This window comes from Malus sylvestris, chromosome 15 (genome assembly GCF_916048215.2).
Source record: "Malus sylvestris chromosome 15, drMalSylv7.2, whole genome shotgun sequence".
NCBI classification, from domain to species: Eukaryota; Viridiplantae; Streptophyta; class Magnoliopsida; order Rosales; family Rosaceae; genus Malus; species Malus sylvestris.
In genome coordinates this window covers 29008247-29023752 of record NC_062274.1, presented here as the reverse complement: position 1 = coordinate 29023752, position 15506 = coordinate 29008247, and the positions used below count along the sequence as shown (strand labels likewise).

The 15506-nt window shown below is 36.6% G+C and overlaps 1 protein-coding gene across 6 annotated transcripts; it reads right to left on the bottom strand.

The window, feature by feature from the left end:
- Window positions 1-4285: 4285 nt before the first annotated feature.
- Window positions 4286-13400, bottom strand: LOC126603811 (malate dehydrogenase, glyoxysomal-like). Of its 6 annotated transcripts, XR_007616405.1 has the most exons (11): window positions 12877-13400; window positions 12465-12779; window positions 12291-12380; window positions 12041-12124; window positions 11125-11160; window positions 10912-11001; window positions 10716-10810; window positions 10550-10626; window positions 8973-9009; window positions 7694-7769; window positions 4286-4506 (listed from the first exon to the last, which is right to left on the bottom strand). XR_007616405.1 is itself a non-coding variant. In XM_050270771.1 (9 exons), the coding sequence occupies exons 1-8, from the start codon at window positions 13174-13176 to the stop codon at window positions 10554-10556; spliced, it is 1083 nt and encodes a 360-aa protein (XP_050126728.1). In that variant the 5' UTR covers window positions 13177-13400; the 3' UTR covers window positions 4286-4506; window positions 10550-10553. The 6 variants fall into 6 exon arrangements, 5 of the variants coding, with proteins under 5 accessions (XP_050126728.1, XP_050126727.1, XP_050126726.1 ...); XM_050270771.1 differs by lacking the exons at window positions 7694-7769; window positions 8973-9009; XM_050270770.1 differs by lacking the exons at window positions 4286-4506; window positions 7694-7769 and having other exon boundaries at window positions 8621-9009.
- Window positions 13401-15506: the final 2106 nt, after the last annotated feature.

The following is a 15506-nucleotide window of genomic DNA, read 5'->3' as shown; positions in this document are numbered from 1 at the left end:
AACGAATAAACACAACATGTCCATGAAATTATGGGTAATTCGTTCCGACTGACCGTTAGTCCAAAGGTGAAGTGTGGTATCGGACAACAACTTTGTACTTATAGCCTTCAAGAAGATTTCCCAAGGCTTGTAAGTGAAACACGCATCACAGTGAGATACAATAGTGTCATGCACACTATGCATCCGAACATTGTAATTCACATATACCAAAGCAAGTAGATTCATTATGAATTTCCACTCGAGTTTAGCAAAAAAACTATATCAAGAAGGCTAAAAGAACACTCAAGAATATGAGGGTCAAAATAAGTTCATCGAATCTAGAGTACCAAGTAACTAGATTAAATGTATAACATCTTGCTATAACGATAACTTTTGAAAAATTCAAACACCAACGGTAAAGATTCGCTTAACGGAGTATTTATTAGGTGATTGAGGAATTAATGGTCGCAACTAAAATTTCAACGTCCGAGCGATTTTTCTAGACGATTTGTTTGCCCCAGAAACCATACAAAGTGCAGTAGGGTAGACGTGTACCCAAGGTTAACTGGAATGCCTTCTGGCACAAATAGGTGAATATGGAATCACAATCAGAGTAGATGTTGATCGAAACGCCAAAAAATTTGATAAATTCAAGAATGAACAACTTTATCAAGAGATCTAAAATGTAGTCCCTCTGGACCAACAGAAAGTGAGTTAACTTGTCGAGTCGGTCAGTAATCATCGAACATTTTCATATTCTTCTCTTGTATGAGATGCCTCGTACCAAAAGCTTATGGTGGTATTTCCCCATCTCCATTTGGATACAGGAAGTGATTACAACCATTCGAATGATTTCTTTATGGTTTGTAGTTAATGCCATATCAATACTCATGAATTCCAACTGAAATGGAATAGGACAAGCTAAATCTGTTCAGTAACTACATTTGCACAACTGGGGTGATACACGATGGTGCAATCATAGGCGTTGATTTGGTATCTCCATCGTCGTTGTAAAAAATTTAGCTCTTCTCAAAAGAAGATGTATTTGAAAGGTCTAAGGTTGATAAAGATTTTGGGCACGTTTCTTCACAAAGAAGTGTCATCCAGTTTTCAAGTAAAGATGATAATTGTTGACTCTAGGTCATAAATAAGATGGTTCATTTCGAACGGTTCTAACCGTTGGAAAAATAAGCGACACTTCGTCATGTGGCATCTACAAAACCAAAACATCCAAAGAAAACGTCGTCGTGGATTTTGAAATGATCAATGTCATTGAAAGGTGTAAAACAAAGGTAAGGTGAGACAACACTTCGGTTGTCAGAAACTTTATTCATATCCAACATCCCAAACTAAATTAACTTTCCTCGATCGTAAGTGAGGAAAGACACTAGAGTCGAAAAATCGCTAACAAATTGTCAATAAAATCGACAAGACCAAAGATATCTTGAATTTCATAACACTTAGTAAGGATTTCAACTTTCTTCTGCTACAACCTTTTGAGAAAAAAGAAAAGAATATTGTCTACTGAGATCACGACTCCCAAGAGAAGTACCAATTTAATCAAAGTTAACAGTTGATAAATTTGGTATAAAGTTGACTATCGGTGTTTAGAAAATTTGATCTTGTTGCTGAAGTAGGTGGGAAAGTCATCAGTAAGACCATTACGAATTCGACAAGCTACAGAAGAAAACTCGAGTTTCAAAAGTTGGTCGGGTAGACCATCAATTCGAAGTATGGGTTAACAGTTTTAATCGTCACCCAATTAAGTTGCTAAAATCTAGGTACTATCCAAAGGTTCGGTCTTTCGCCTTCGTGAATAGGTTCGAGGTTCCCTAGATAAGGTGTTTGGTTGCATAAATTCCTAATCTGTAAGCTTTCGTAACTAAGTTCTCTCAACGATGTAGGAGATGTTTGAAAAGACACAAGGAAAATTGGTGTAGTACAAGAAAGTGGATCAATAGTGTATTTCACTTCACCATTTGGTGATATCCCAAGTAAAATTTGAGAATTGACACCAAAGGTATACGTACTCGAAACATACAATACTACTTCCTTTCTCTACGACACGTGCTAATAAGTCTTCATGTCTTTCTCGATACTCAATTCACCTTTACAGCGCGATTTCAACTCGTTCTTCAATTCTAAAGTTTGTCTGTGGAGGTGATCAGAAGGGTGACTGGTCAAGAATGTTCTGGTTACCTAGATTGGTAAAATGGTTAACACAACTGCAAGTTTACGGTCCTCCTACACAGCTTGCTCTTAAGTTTCCAAGATTTAGTTTCTTCGGCTCAGGTAGTCATTGTTAATCAATCTAACAATCGCGTCACTAACTAACGCATCTATGATACTTTTGATATTGTTCGTTACCCTGAAATTGTGAATCGGCGTTCTAGCATAAAGGTATCACTCCCAAATACTAACATGTGTCAGGTATCAGAAATCATACTGCCTAAATACTAGTTGACAATTCCTAAATATCGGATAATATCGTCAATTAGTAGTGCCACCTTAAGCTAATTATAGGTTAAAGCCCACTCGGGTGGATGGTTTCGAACGATTGGTAAATAACTGGTCCGGTGAGGTGGTTTCATTAATTCTAGGGAAAATACTTACTACTTCGGAGATTTCTACTGATCGTAGGTATAACAACTCGTACACATGTGCCTATGTTCGTCGAAATGATGAGTACATCACCAAAAAAAATTCTAGAGACTAGTATTGGTTGGAATATCTTAAGGCCGAAAATCTGGAATTTGGTAATAATCTACTTTAGAACGGACTAAACAGAAATCGATCTTCCTCCTGAATATCCGAAATGATAACTAGTACATTTAAGAAGATTAGTGCTATTAGGGACCAAAAGTGATTGTCCTCCAAATGTTCTTACATCAAGTGTTACCCATTTAGCACCACATTGTCATTCAGGACATTTCTGAAAATTTCGACGAAAACTAAAACTCCGTAGGAATTTTGATATATGGTATACTAACGGGTACTGCCAAGGAATCAAAACTATTTGTGATTTCCTAACTCAAAAGGGTTGGTAAAGATGACGAGATAATAATAGTGGAATTGATGAGCAAAGTCATCAGTGGTACACAATTACCGACACAATAGCCCTGCTTCAGGGCAACAAACTCATCTCCAAATTGGGATTTTCCTTGGCCGAAAGGTTCTTTGTTTATAGTCTAGAGGTGGTTGCCAAAATGTTCATCTAGAACGTCGATATGTCATCTAAAATGTCCAAAGCTTAAGGAAAACTAACACTTTTTTCGTGCTTGACGAGGTGGCAAGATTCGACATTTAGGTTAAGGAACCAAGAATGCTTACATCACGCACGTGATTAACACAATACTTCCTAAACTTATGCTCTGATACCAAATTGACAAACCCTGACCTGGAATGTCCACTTGGACTCCGAATCGGGCTGTGTTGGCCGACACCCGGAGGTTGACAAAGCCATAAAGTGTAGTGATGTGGAAAATGTGAATAAATTTAAACCTAAAAGTGCCTAAATATAAGAGTACGCATGTGAGCGGGATTGAACCCATTTCACACGTGATATCAGAGCATTAGTAAAGTATAGTAAAGTATGATGAGAATTATACCATCGAAAATAATCTCCAATACCAAGATTTGCCAAAAGTCCTCGTCAATACGTACACTCAGCTACTAAAACCTGGATGGGTGAAAAACAAAGGTGAGTGAGCCTAAAAATAAAGTTTTATAAAAACCTTTTTTTAAAACATTATAACCTCTCGTCGTAAAACAAGTATATCTTCCAAAATATACATACTACTTATAGTATGAAAATGCTTACCATAGCCTGCAATATCTCAAGAATACAATACGTCACAAAATTCGTAAATAAATACATGACATCTGTAAGCACATAATCTTGCATAAGCAAACATATCATATTGAGTGCTCATCGACACATGCTGACACACAAGTTCATGCAGAGATATTCTGACATGAACAGAACTGGGTGTAACAATGATATACGTTCCAGTACTACAATCACATAAAGACTGGAGCTATGCGTAGCACATACGAATCCTAATTGCCTATAGCAATCTAGGACAAGACTAGCACCTGCAATGGATTCAAAGTGAGCATACAGTGCCATGTGCACATACATGTGTAAGATTGGCCCTGGTCCGGGCGAGTACTAACACCGGTGCAGTAAACGATAAGCAGATAACATAAATATAGTCATGCCACAGTTATTCGATAATTCTAGTCCACATAATATCATTCATAGCTGTAAATATAATTACGACATCAATAATAATACGCATAACTGTGCATCCCATGACGTAGCATAACTTCATAATTTCTATCCATGTGCTAAGTCTTATAAACGTCACGCTAATCTAGGCGTATTGTAGAAAACTCTTTATGAAATGTATACATGGAAACTAACAATTATATATATGCTATATAAAAGTAAAGACCCACTCACAGTTACTTCTGAAGTCACATCTGTTCGAGCTAGGAAGTCGGAGTCTCTGATAGTAATCGCACCTAAGCATAATATTGGGACCCATTAGTAAAACTCAACTTAAATGATCAAATTTGAGAAAACGAAGCATGGATTTGGAATCAGGATGTTAAAATACGCTAAAGAAGGTCCTCGGCAAATTTTACAAAAAGTCAATGGTCAACCGAGACGTCGAGATTGTCACTATGTTAAAACTTCAAATGGATGTAAAAAAAAAAAACAGACTCAGAACGTCAAAATTAGCCTAGGAGGGTTTCCGAGAAAATTTCGAAAAAAGTCAACGTGAATATTCCTAGAATATTCTGAGCCCAATTTGAAACCAGGCTGGGCTGGAACATCGGCCCAAGGGTTTAGGCCGATTGGGCTAAAGATTTGGCCAAGATTTTGGACTAGGTTTGGACCTAAAGAACCTTTTTTCTTTTACTTTTCTTTTTTCTTCCTTCTCCGACCAGTTGCTGCTGCAACCGTCGAATAAATACCTGCTCCAACCACCCAAATTCTTCACCAAACCTAGTTTTCCAATATATCAAATCGAAGCTCGAAGAACAAGGAACCAAAATGTACCTTTGGTTTCCTCAGCCGTCCCTAAATTGTTCTACGCCAAAACTTTGGCATTTCTCTCAAATAAGTCAAGAATCGCAAACAAATTAGTTATCTAAGATGATTGACCTTAATTTTTGGGTTTACCTTAGTCAGAAACGTAAATTTTCTAGCTGAAATCTTCTCGGATTCGAATAGAGGTTGGCATCCTTGCTGTGAGCAGGGAGAGTCCATGCGAGAGAAACTAACGAGAGGGGGAGAGAGAGAGAGAGAAAGAAAGAAATAAATAAATAAAGAAAGAAAGAGAGTTCAAGTGTTGGTTTGGTGGATCTCGCCAAATATGACAAGGTGGTGCGGTGATGCTTGTCGTTCTGGTGAAAGTGGTACGGTGTGGGTGGCTTTCTGCACTTGTAGAAAGAGAGAGGTGAGAAGGAGCTGAGAGAAAGGGAGACGAGTGAGGGAAAATCGAGAGAGTATAGGAGAAAAGATGGCACGGGGATAGTAGGGATAGGAGACCCACGTGGGTGGGTTCCACCATGCAGAAAATCTACACTGAAAAATTAATAAAATAACGAAGGGTGTTTATCTATAATAATGAATTTACCAAAATGCCCTTAAACTTCGTAAGTCCATAAAATCTTCGTCGTAACTCCAAATTCAATTCCGCTTGCACCCACGCATACACACTAAAAGAATGTTTCATATGTCTCACAACACGCTGGCAACAAAAGTCAACATCGTCGCTTATAAAGGTATTTTCGTCAATTCACTCTTTTAAAATTAATAAAATCGTAAAATTAGAGATGGGTTGTCACATCTCAGAGTAACAAAGGGCTGTGTAGTACACTGTCTTAAAGGGGATTTAAACATCAGGGCTTTCAATGATGTTGACTGGCAAGTGATCCCAATGATAGAAGATCTACTACTGCAATGTTTTTGTTTCTGGGTTCCAATCTTATTTCTTGGTCCTCTAAGAAACTATAAACTGTTTCCAGATCCTCTGTTGAAGTAGAGTATAGAGCTTTGTCTACCATTGATGCTGAACTTAATTGGATTAAACATCTGCTCACTTTTTTGTAGGTTCCATTTTTTGTGCCTCCAAGTTTGTTATGTGATAATCTCTCAACTACAGCACTTACTTGTAATCCAGGTATACATAAAGATTAAAAAAAAAAAACATATTGAGATTGATGTTCATTTTGTAAGGGGAATAGTGGCTAAAAGATTACTGCAAGTTTAGTTTGTTTCCTCAATGAATAGTTTGCTAATATCCTGACAAAATGACTCTCTGCTCCATTGTTTCAGACACATTGCTCCAATATTATGATTCAATTCTCTACTACCTAGTTTGAAGGGGAATATTAAGAGTATAGGTTCAATGGTTGTGCTATTGACAAGTGTCAATTAATTAGATGGGCAGTTATAAGCTGTTGTAAGCCATCATAGTTAGGTTTTGCACTAATATTGTAAAGTGTACAATTCATTCTTTCTTAATGACACTACAGTTTCAATTCTTCTTTTCTAAGAAAACTCTCGATTTCTCTTCTATGCAATCAGCTTCTCTCTCTCTGATAATCTTGCTCTCTAGGGTTCATCTCATCTTCGTTGACAGTTTCTTGTCTTAAAAAATGAAAAGGAAAATGTAATATTTTGAATATTTTAGGGTTATTCTTTATACCATGAATTGGTTTGGCATAAGAATTTTATTTCACTAAAAACTGTATCTAGGCATACATAAAAAATTGTTATGAATCCATTCTTTTTTTTTTTTTTTTTTTTGTTCATACAAATATTTTGAAAACATACAAACTCCCAATAAAATGATATTGTTTTAAACTTATACAGGGTTTCATATTGCCATTGAAATCAATAGTATCCTAAGTTAAAGATAAGGAGTAAGTTATGTATAAAAAAAATAAAAATGATTGTGATAGTAGCTAAGCAAGGTATTTTAGTGATTGATGAGCGAATAATTCATTATCCTCGTACAAGATGAAATTAAACACTCTATAATCTCCCGGATTAATTGGGCAACCCCACCAACAATAGGTGAACTTGATTGATCTATAGTGTATGCATGTTTGAATGTTGTGATAGTAGCTGGTGAATTGAAAGAGATCATTGTCATAAAATGACAACAATTTGATGGATGTTCCACGGCAGGGGTTTGGTAGGGTAACAAAATTGAGAATTGAGAAAAGGGCAGTTCTTACTTTAATAATTAATTTCTAGAGGACCCTTAATCTTCATAGTTGTTGAACCAATCTTTCGATGTACCACTGCCACTATTTTTGCCCTATCAGTCCGTCCGAGGGGTCAAAATTTTTTAAAGATTCAAGTACATTCATGCATTCTGATTGCTGAACAGGTGACATATTGTTATCCTATATTACTATGTTCTTAATGCATCCACCAACCAACAATGTTACAAAACAAGAACATCCCACTACCCAATAGCAATATTCTTTTGTCTTGTTTTCTATTTGGCTAAATGGGCATGGATTTGTATGTTATTAGACTATTAAGTATTTGTCATTTTTCAATGAAATCACACATTTACATTGGATTGTTTTGTCTTACACACTCATGTTCAATTATGACTTATTTGGAAGAGCTTTTAAAATTATTGAAAGCGCTTTTGGTGAAAGTATTTTTAAGTTCCCAAATCACCTGAAATGCTCCATGCAAGAAGCACCACTTATGTGCATCTTCCAGAAAGTACTTAAAGTGCTTTTCCAAGATTCACCTACATTTGTAATAAGGATTAGTTCAAAAAGCACTTTAATCAAAATGCTTTCAGCCATTTGAAAAATACTTTCAAACGAGCCCTATTTTGTTTTTGGTTGATTTATTTAATCTTATGGCCAAAAACAAAAAAGGGTATGTCAAAATAGAAAAATGGTGTAATTATCATAGATGAACGGTTTGAATCTTTGATATTATATTCAAAGTTTTACGATTAGTCAAAATATTACTTGATGTTTATAAAGTTTCTATAAACTATATGACATCGACTCATATTTCAGTTAATCATAAATATCGAAACGTGATATCAAAGATCTGAAACGTTGATCTTCTTACATCCGCCAGATGATCATGTTTTCAAAAAAGAAAATTTAAAAAAATGAAATTCATTAAGAAGAATAAAACGTAAATGGCAATCGACGGTTATAAATTTAAGGTTTATGAATTATAGTGTTGGATTTCGAAGCTAACCCCTTCATGAAAGTTGTAAAGTTTGTCACTATGAGTGATTGTATATTTTTTTTTTACATTTTTTACACTTCTACAATAATTATTATTAATTTTATTAATTTTATTAATTTTGCCCTCAAATAAAAAACATTATTCATCAAGGTTTGGAGGATTTTAAAATTTTAAACGATAATGTAAGTGTAGCCATTATCTACTCGTGGATGAATAATGATAAATCACGAGTATTTATATATTCTTTCACATTTTTCATACTTGTATGTATGTCTTCTTAGTTCTTGCCTATACAAATATTATATTAGTTTATTTTAATTTTGGACAATATGTTAAGTAAAATTTATCCTAGTAATGATAATAAGGAACTCTCATAATAAAAATAAATAATGACTAAAACTTTTTCTTTAAACTTATATAGAATAATAATACAAAACTACATATTTAATATAAAATATATTGTATATATTAATATAGCTATTATATTTTATAATAAATCTTTTAGTAATTAAACTTTAAAATTATCAAAATAATTTTTTTCTTAACGGGTCGAAACAGATTACCCACGTGTTACCCACATGTATACCTGTTAAGAACCCGTTATTAACGGGTTCTTAACCGGTCACCCGATAATGACCCGATAAGTTATCATGTTTACCCGAAACCCGTTATTTTTGTGTCGTTTTCGTGTTGTGTCATGTCACCGTATCGTGTCAAAAACTGCCGGGTCTAATTGGTGTACCTGCTTAAATACACCATCTGCAAAATGAGTGTTAGGCCTGCAAGTCAAGCAATTAGGCATAAATTGAAAATAAATCTTTGTATCTCCTCGTATGCTTAGTAGTATTCCACATTGTACATATTAGAAATATCGTGCAAACACATCAGATAAATCAAAATGACTTCAGATGATTATGAACTCCTCAAGATACTAAATCAAAGAGTAATTCTGATACCCACCACATTTTCACATATATCGTAAACTTGCAAGGAGTGTGATATCCACACCCCATTTTACTTCTCACACCTTAATTTTTTGTCGTTGGATTGGATGAATTGAGAAAGATCAATGGACAGAAATTATCAAACGGTGTGTGAGAAGTAAAATGAGGTGTGTGGATAGCACACCCCTTCATGCAAATGGCTCTCCTACCCCCACACAATTCGAGAAGTGTTCTCAAATTCACTTGACAAAACTCATTAGTGACAAGATATCAAACAGATGCTTCCAACTCAGAACAATAATTAGTATTATCATGCACATTAAAATCAACGAGTTCAAATTAGCCATAAGCACGTTTGGGTCGTAATCCTGTTGACTCGTACACACGGTTGACAAACACTTCGAAACTAACAGCTTTAACAAATTTACATAATCATGTGACCTATTAACCATAAAACACGAGAGTACATCTAAACTAAAGGTGAAATGACAGGTTTAACCCGTTTATTTGATAATCTGCTAAACGTGTTAATGGTGCCACTGTCGAGAAACATATTTAATAATCAAGTGTGTCATGTTTGAGTTGACCCTAATCTGTCCGTGTCGAAATCATGTCAACGCGAATTGACCCGTGTACAGAGACACCCCAAACTCTTGGGATAATTGTATTCTCTTCATAGTCCAAGCATGTTCAAAGTTAGGTTGCCCCTTGGATTCAGGTCGTCATTATACAAATAAAATGGAAAAGGACGAGGTTGGTTTAACATTTTCTACTCTTCATCTCTTCAGGCTTGTATTTAACCAGATAAGACCGAGCTGGACCGAGGACTCCTTTGTCCAGGAGAACCACTCCTCCACGACACATGCATCCCTTTCCCATTTTCAAACAGAGCATGCAAGCGTGGAGGAGTGGCGCTTTTCCCAAACAATGACTGGAAGGAAAACTCAGTTGCAAGCTACCCCCTCATTGAAGCCCAAGCTTATTTGAAAAAATACAGTCGAAATCCAAACAAAATCTCAACCCAAGGCAAGAACAAGAAAAATACCGTTTTCCTTTTTCTTTGGGTTACAACAAACATTACATCTCACTTAAATCTTAGATGGATATAAGTGAATTTAAAGAAGATCAATTGCTACCTGCATACATTTTATTTTGAGGAACGTGGTCGAGTACCATACCATATATGCCACAACTCAAACACCTATTGGGAATCTCGATGCTCTAAATCAAGGAGTTGTAGAGAGCCTCTTAGTTCGCATTTAATTGATTGATTACCTACGGTTTATTTTCAGTCAACGTGATGTTGAGAAAGGGTATCAAGGGACCATCTAAATTCTAAAACGGTTTCATCTCCAACGTAAAGTAGTAACCACACCTGTTCATTTTCTGACGAAAGAAACCCCCTTCTGAATGCTTGTTGCTAGTTCTCTCTTTGCCTTCTCCAAGCCGGCCCTGTTTTGTATACTCAGAAAAATGTAAAACTTGTTGAAGGGAATAAGGCAAGTCAATTGCAAGGGCTCAAAACAGGTAAAATTACAGACCTCTCATACTCATTCAGGGGACCAAGAGGGTATATTTCCTCAGCTCCAGTACGGCCAAGCCGTACCTTGGATGCAAAGAAGGGAAGTTCAGTAACCTACAGTAGGAATGCATTCCTTGTTAGGTATAAAAGAACAGAGACAAGTTTATGAGATACACTCGGTCCACGAGAAATCAGATAAAATGCTAGCAACATGCCTGAGAAGCCACAAATGCACATTCGACTACGCCAGCATCTCCTCGCAAGCCTCGGAGGCATGCATCTGCAAATTTAACAGCAGCATATGCCTGTATTTTTTTTTCACTTGTAAGATTAACATGGATCCAAACAGCTAGAAACAAGGACTTTGTGAAGAAAATAGTGAACCAAAAATAAACTAAGCCAAAGAAAGAACTGTTAAAATTACTAACCATTGATAATGTTGCAGAACCAGCTCCAGCTTTTGCCTGAAAACAATGTCAAAATTGCCTAGTCAACTAACACTCTTGAGTCTCAAAATAAAATAGCAGCATGAGATTGCAAAAGGTTTTGAAGCAAGGCACGATTTATTAAACTTCCAATCATGTAAAAGAGATACTTAACTCTTCTAAAAGATGAAACTATAGTATTATTGTCATCATGGACTTAACTAAACAATCAAAAGAGCTAAGTAGCTTGTCAAAGGACCATTTGAGTATTGAGCACACTTATTAGTAGCCTAGAGAGAGTAAAGCAGGTTTCTATACGAAGCAAAAGAGAATTCCAAGACTACTTAACCCTTTGCATAAGATCATATTACACACTTCAGGAATCCATGCCTACACACACTGAGGGAATAGCCAAAACTCTCAATACCATCTGCATCCATTTACCAGAGCATTATTTGTTCGCGTCCTAAATGGTAACTCGTTGAGGAGCTAGCTCGTGATAACTAAAATACCTTATCCCACCCTGTTCAATGAATATCACGTTGCATACCCTAATTTGCACCTATTGCTGTACCATAACAGCAAACAAATACAGTCACTCAGTTTCTCAAGATCCTTATGGCTTTTCAGCCTCCACTTCATTCAATTATCCTACCTTTTAAAGCACCTTCTGAGTTACTTTGTCAAAGTATAGAACTTATAATTCTTCCAAACTACCGCCTACCAGGTGTTGGAGCTGTATAACTAATTTCTAACACTTGTTCTTCGAAATTATTCTATAAATCCTATTCATTAAAAAAATAACAAATAAGAGGACAAATCTATGATTATTTCCTTCACTTGAAGTAATGTAGAGTGGTGTCAATGTGATACCAAATAACTAGCAACCAGTCAAGAACCTTAGCATTTTGTTACTCACCTCCACAACCTCAGTCCCACCATTCTGAATGCGATATGTTAGATCATCAACTTCTTTCGGGGTGAAAGAACATGGAGGCTTAACCTGCATAAAGCAGTAGCAAGAATGGATTCAAATAAACTCTATGCCAACCTGTAAACAGACAACAACAACAACAACAAAGCCTTTTCCCACTAAGTGGGGTCGGCTATATGAATCCTAAACCCTAAACAGACACATAGTTGAAAATCTGAAAATGAGCAGTCCCTACCTGAGACAGAAGAGGCAAAATTGTAACCCCTGCATGACCCCCAACAACGGGAACACCGACATCCCTAGGATCAAGTCCCAAAACCTCTGCCTGCAATCATATTTCATAATCTGTAACCAAAATGCGCAATTGGGTATCAATAAAAACATGATAATTGAGTTACTAAATGCATACCACAAAAGTATTGGCTCTAACAACATCAAGCATGGTAACTCCCAACAGTTTCTTAGGGTCAAAGGTACCGGCTTTTTTTAAAACTTCAGCAGCAATGGGAACAGTGGAGTTCACAGGGTTGCTAATCACGTTAACAATGGCGTACGGACAGCACCTGGCGATTGCTTCGCTGATCGTCTTGACAATTCCGGCATTGATGTTAAACAAATCGTCCCTTGTCATTCCGGGTTTTCGAGGCACGCCGGCCGGGATGATCACCAGTTCCATTCCGGTCAGCGCTTCGTCCAGCTGCTGCTGCCCCAAAAACCCGCGCACCTACAAAACCCAATAACCCAATTTTTTAAGTTTCGAAATTTGTGAATTGAAATTGATGAATCAAAACAAACATGAAATTTTGAGTTTGGGAGCTTACGACGGCGCCGGTGTCCATGTGGCTAATATCGGAGGTAACGCCGGGGGTGTTGACGACGTCGTATAGGTGGAGAACGGAGACCAAAGGGTTCATCTTCATCAACATGGCGAGAGGCTGGCCTATGCCGCCGGCTGCTCCGAGTATGGCTACTTTGTAACCAGCGGTACCACCTTTGGCGCGGCAATTCAAGCGGTTAACAGTGGCAGCGTTCTCCATCTGGAGATTTGGAGGGTCCAGATGGGCGGAGATTCTAGCAATCCGTTGATTCGCGTTTACTTCTGAGCTAGGATGCTGCTGCATCGTATGATCTTGTGACGGGAAATTGATCTGATCGTCGATAAATAAACGAACAGGCTTGGGAGATGGAGAGGATGAGTGATGACCTGAAAGCTTTGCTGGGAAATTGGGAAGCGTGGAATATGGAAACTGATCTTATCCCAAGTTGAAGTTCCCAAAACCCAATAATATGACCGATCCGAACTTTCTGACTTCTGGCGCTTCACAGCACACCCATCTTCTAATTTTAAACTATATTTTATAAACCACATGATTTAGCAATTGATGATTTTTTTTATTTTTTATTTTTTTATTACTTTTTTTTTAAACTTGAAGAAGCAATTCAACGATGAGCTGACAGATCATGTGATTTAAAGTTAAAAAAATAAAGGGTGTCCCTACCATCACCTATACAATGGACAAGGATTGTTTGCCCTCCTTCCTTGTTCTTGTGCCCTCCTGTTTTGTGTGGTCACGGTTAAACCATGTCAACATTTTATATTGTTTTTTTATAAAAATAATAAGACAAAAATGAATAGTAATATAAAATGTTGATATGACTTAATCGTGACCACACAAACAGGAGGGTATGGGAGGGCACGAGAACAAGGAGGGCAGACAATCCTTGTCCATTTTATAGGTGATGGTAGGGACACCCTTTATTTTTTTTACCGGAAATCACATGATTTGGCAGCTGATCGTTGAATTGCTTCTTCAAGTTTTTAAAAAAAAGTAATAAAAATAAAAAATAAAAAAAATCATCAATTGCCAAATCATGTGGTTTATAAAATATAGTTTAAAATTATGATCTTTCGCATTTTCTATAGTACGTATTTTGAACAATGTATTTGTGCTTATATTGAACTGTGTTGAACTGTGTTGCTAGAGGTGAATCTTAAAAGAGTGTATTTATACTAGAGGTGAATCTTAAAAGAGTGTATTTATACTAGTCTACATAGAGTTTTTTTAGGATATAAAATCCGTATTAAACAAGGAGAATCCAAGAGGAATACTAGTCTACATCGTTAATTGGATCAGGCTTCTGTATCTTGTTGAACAAGAATTGTCAATCTTAGCAAAGTCAGCGAACTTCGCCTACCTTTTCGGAACACAAGATGATAGTTGCATCACCGGTTTATTTGTGCAACTAAGTTTGATCAGAGCTGTTGAGTCTATTGACCAAACTTCTGAGATATTGTATTTTGATCCGTCTTTTGCGGCCCTACAAAATCATGGTCTCGCAATTACTCCTAACTATGTATCTAAATGGGTTCTTGAGGATGCATAGTTATCCAAAAACCATACATGTCGGAGTAAATCAGAATACATACTGTTTTATTTCTTCTGACACGTGGCATTCTAACCTCGTTACTATTGCATGGTAATTGAGGTGTTCCGGATTTAGATGTAGGGCCTCTAAAGTTGTGACTTTAAGACGACAATGATGAAAAAACTTCACTTCTCACACACATGAGGAGCAAAGGGTTGTTTTTCGCCATCTCCAAGTAATTCTAGCTATTAGACAATAGATGTCAACGTAAAAAACTCTTTGGATTCAATGCTGAGATTACTCATAAAATCTTCTATAAGTAGCACATGTTCACTTTTCTTTTCCATATTTTTTATGAAAGCATGATTTTTTCTCAATATTTTTCATGCTTCACCGATTGAACCCATCCCTCACTTTGAGTCTTCAATGATTAGGATACGTAGCCAAGAAATTAGCTATACTCTTATTCGTTGCTATGAGGAATTATTGAATGGAATAAGGATGATCAACAACCCTTTAAGGATGAATTTATTTCCCTTATCAAGTTTCCCTTTCTTTGCTTCATACTATGCTCCTTAGCCAAAACCATCATCCTCCTCGCAATCTTTGCATGCGAATTTAACTTGAGCAGAGTGTCGAGATTCTTGAGCAGGTTCTTCTTTATTGAAGCCATCTCGGCATCCTCTTAAAGTGAGCTAGGCAAGCTACAACAACAAGGATCTCGATTGGAAAATAATGGATTAGAGAAATTTTGCGTCAGGGGTGAGGGCTTATCTCCCCTGAAATTGTCCTCGTTTTTCCCTGTTTATGGGACTTTGATTATTCTATCTAATAAAAGCTTGGGTAAATTACATAATACCCCCTCAGGTTTGAGGTCTATTACAACCCCATACAACATCTTTAAAACCTTTCACTTTCGTACCTCACGTACTATTTTATTTCAAAATAATACATTCGTTACATTTTACATCCATTGGTCTGTTAAATGTTGACGTGGCATTAGTAGACCCTATTACACATCAGCGCACTTCCTCCAAAACTTGCACATGTGGATATTCATCTGCCACGTCATGCCAACTCAACA